At 61.9% G+C, this 2,223-nt stretch overlaps 1 protein-coding gene across 1 annotated transcript in view; it reads left to right on the forward strand.

Annotated features, from left to right (window-relative positions):
• The first annotated feature begins 165 nt into the window (after window positions 1-165).
• The window catches only part of LOC113212612 (sialin-like), a 14,179-nt gene continuing 12,121 nt past the window's right edge, over window positions 166-2,223 (forward strand). The window contains exons 1-6 of the mRNA XM_052263549.1: window positions 166-296; window positions 369-583; window positions 657-806; window positions 1,041-1,170; window positions 1,294-1,449; window positions 1,532-1,623. Of these exons, the coding sequence (XP_052119509.1) occupies window positions 227-296; window positions 369-583; window positions 657-806; window positions 1,041-1,170; window positions 1,294-1,449; window positions 1,532-1,623 (813 nt within the window). The 5' untranslated portion in view covers window positions 166-226. The remainder of the gene's footprint in view (window positions 297-368; window positions 584-656; window positions 807-1,040; window positions 1,171-1,293; window positions 1,450-1,531; window positions 1,624-2,223) is intronic.

Below are 2,223 nucleotides of genomic sequence, written 5' to 3' on the forward strand. Positions count from 1 at the left end.
CCACGTCTCACGCCAGGCGCCTCACTTCACGCTGTCTTCCGGACGGTCTCCCCTTGCGCTTCCTGACAGAGCTGAGCATTTAAAGTTAAAGTTTAATTTCAAGTTCAAGTTAAGCTCAGCAATGATGCATACGAGTTGTTGACCCTTGGTAGCTGGCGGGCAGCCCAGGCAACTCTCTCCCTGTCTCTCCACTCCCCGCTGCTTGCAGGGCGTGGTGTTCCCCGCCATGAGCGCCATCGTGGTGCGCTGGGTGCCCGTGTCCGAGCGCGCGCGCTTCGTCTCGTTCGCGTTCCAAGGTGAGCTCCCGGCCGGCGGCCCGCCCCCGCCCGCCCCTGTCCGCCCGCCCTCTCACGCCGCGCTGTCCGCAGGAGCCTCGCTGGGCACCGTGGTGGCGCTGCCGCTGTGCGGCTGGGTGCTGCAGTCGTGGGGCTGGGAGGCCGTGTTCCACGTGTCCGGCGTCCTGTCCCTGGTCTGGACCGCGGCCTGGTGGCTGCTCGTGTTCGACTCGCCCGACCAGCACCCCCGCATCACCGCCAAGGAGCGCGAGTTCCTCTCCGAGCACCTGGAGCCCGTCAAGGCGGAGGTGAGTCGCGCCCCTGGCCGCGGCCCCGGCCGTGTTCCCGGGCCGCACTAACGGCGCCGTCCTCTGCCCGCAGCCGCCGCCGGTGCCCTGGCTGGCCGCGCTGCGCTCGCGACAGTTCTGGCTGGGTAACCTGGCCGGCATCGGCAACGACTGGGGCTTCCACACCTTCTTCAACCTCGGGCCCAAGTACATGAAGACGGCCCTGGGCTTCGACCTCAAGTCGGTATGTATCCAAGGGTGGACTACCAACAAACTTTGGTCGCGGGGTGCGATGGGTGTGGCCCAACGGTGTTGCATTTGAAAGGTAATTTGCTGGCCTTTCAAATAATGCACTTTCACTGGGCCCAATCCTTGATGGGGAACCCCCGCACCACGCGACCAACGGCCACCCCATCGCGTCGCGCCCGAGCCCGCCCCTGAGCCCGCTCCTGAGCGCGCCCGTCCTGTTGGTCCGCAGAGCAGCTGGCTGTCCTCGCTGCCCTTCCTGTCGCAGTACGTGTTCGCCATGGTGTACGGCTCGCTCGCTGACCTGCTGCTGCAGCGCGGTGTGCGCCTCGTCACAGTCCGGAAGGTCTCCGTCGTGGTTTGTGAGTGTCCCACTGACAATAATAATGCGTGATGACGATCGGTTCGACGTCCAATTCCAATAGAACCCGACGTCGAATCAACTGTTGATGTTTTCGAAAGACCCCTATTAAACCTGTGCACAGCGCACCTGCTCCCGGTGGTCGGGCTGCTGGTGCTGGCCTACTCCGGCTGCAACGCCGTCCTCTCCGTCGTGGTGCTCACCCTGTCCGTCACCATGATCGGCGCCGTCACGTCCGGCTTCTTCCAGACGCCCATGGACATCGCGCCCAACTTCGCCGGTGCGTACCCTTGCTGCCCTGCGCGCCCGCAGCCCGCAGCCCGCAGCTCGCCTTGCCCGCCTCACCCTCCCCTCTGCCGCAGGTGTCCTGACGGGGGTCATGAACGGCCTGGGCTCCATCACCCCCGTGCTCTCCACCCCGCTGGCCGGCGCCGTGCTGCAGAGCTTCCAGGAGGTGCGCGTCCTGACCCTGGCTCAAGGCCCAACGAGGAAAACGTTTGGTCACCATACGACCAAATAATTTGGTTGTTGTAACTGGAATGGTGTTTTGTCTGCCCCCTTAGTTACAGCCGTAGGGCGAACTCATCCGGTGTTTGGGTGGAGCGTCTAAACGCTCAGCCATCTCGTTAACGCGTCTTATGGTTGTAACTCAGGGGGCAGACTGAACACCATTTCAGTTACAACAACCAAATTATTTGGTCGTATGGTGACCAAACATCATCAATAATGTAGTTACAACAACCAAAGTATTTTTTTCCGTGCCAGTTTCTTCTCTCGAAACGTAAGGTCGAGCATAGTAGCTCCGGCCTGTGCCGGGGCGAGGTGACCAGAGTCGAAGGACCGCTCAGCGCGCGTCTTAGCGAAATTCCCTTGGATGCCTCGCCTCGGTCGAGATACTTCATGTTACGTTGTCCCCAGCGATCTTGTCAGTTTTAGAGCGATCGGGAGGGGTGTTAGGGAGCTCCCCGGAAAGCGCCTTCGGAGGCAGTCAAAACAGGGGGGGAAGGGGCTAGCGTGAAAAAAACCGAGAACGTTTTCTGGGAGCTCTGTAACA

Source organism: Frankliniella occidentalis, unplaced genomic scaffold (assembly GCF_000697945.3).
Source record: "Frankliniella occidentalis isolate FOCC.00 unplaced genomic scaffold, Focc_3.1 Scaffold12, whole genome shotgun sequence".
Taxonomy (NCBI): Eukaryota; Metazoa; Arthropoda; class Insecta; order Thysanoptera; family Thripidae; genus Frankliniella; species Frankliniella occidentalis.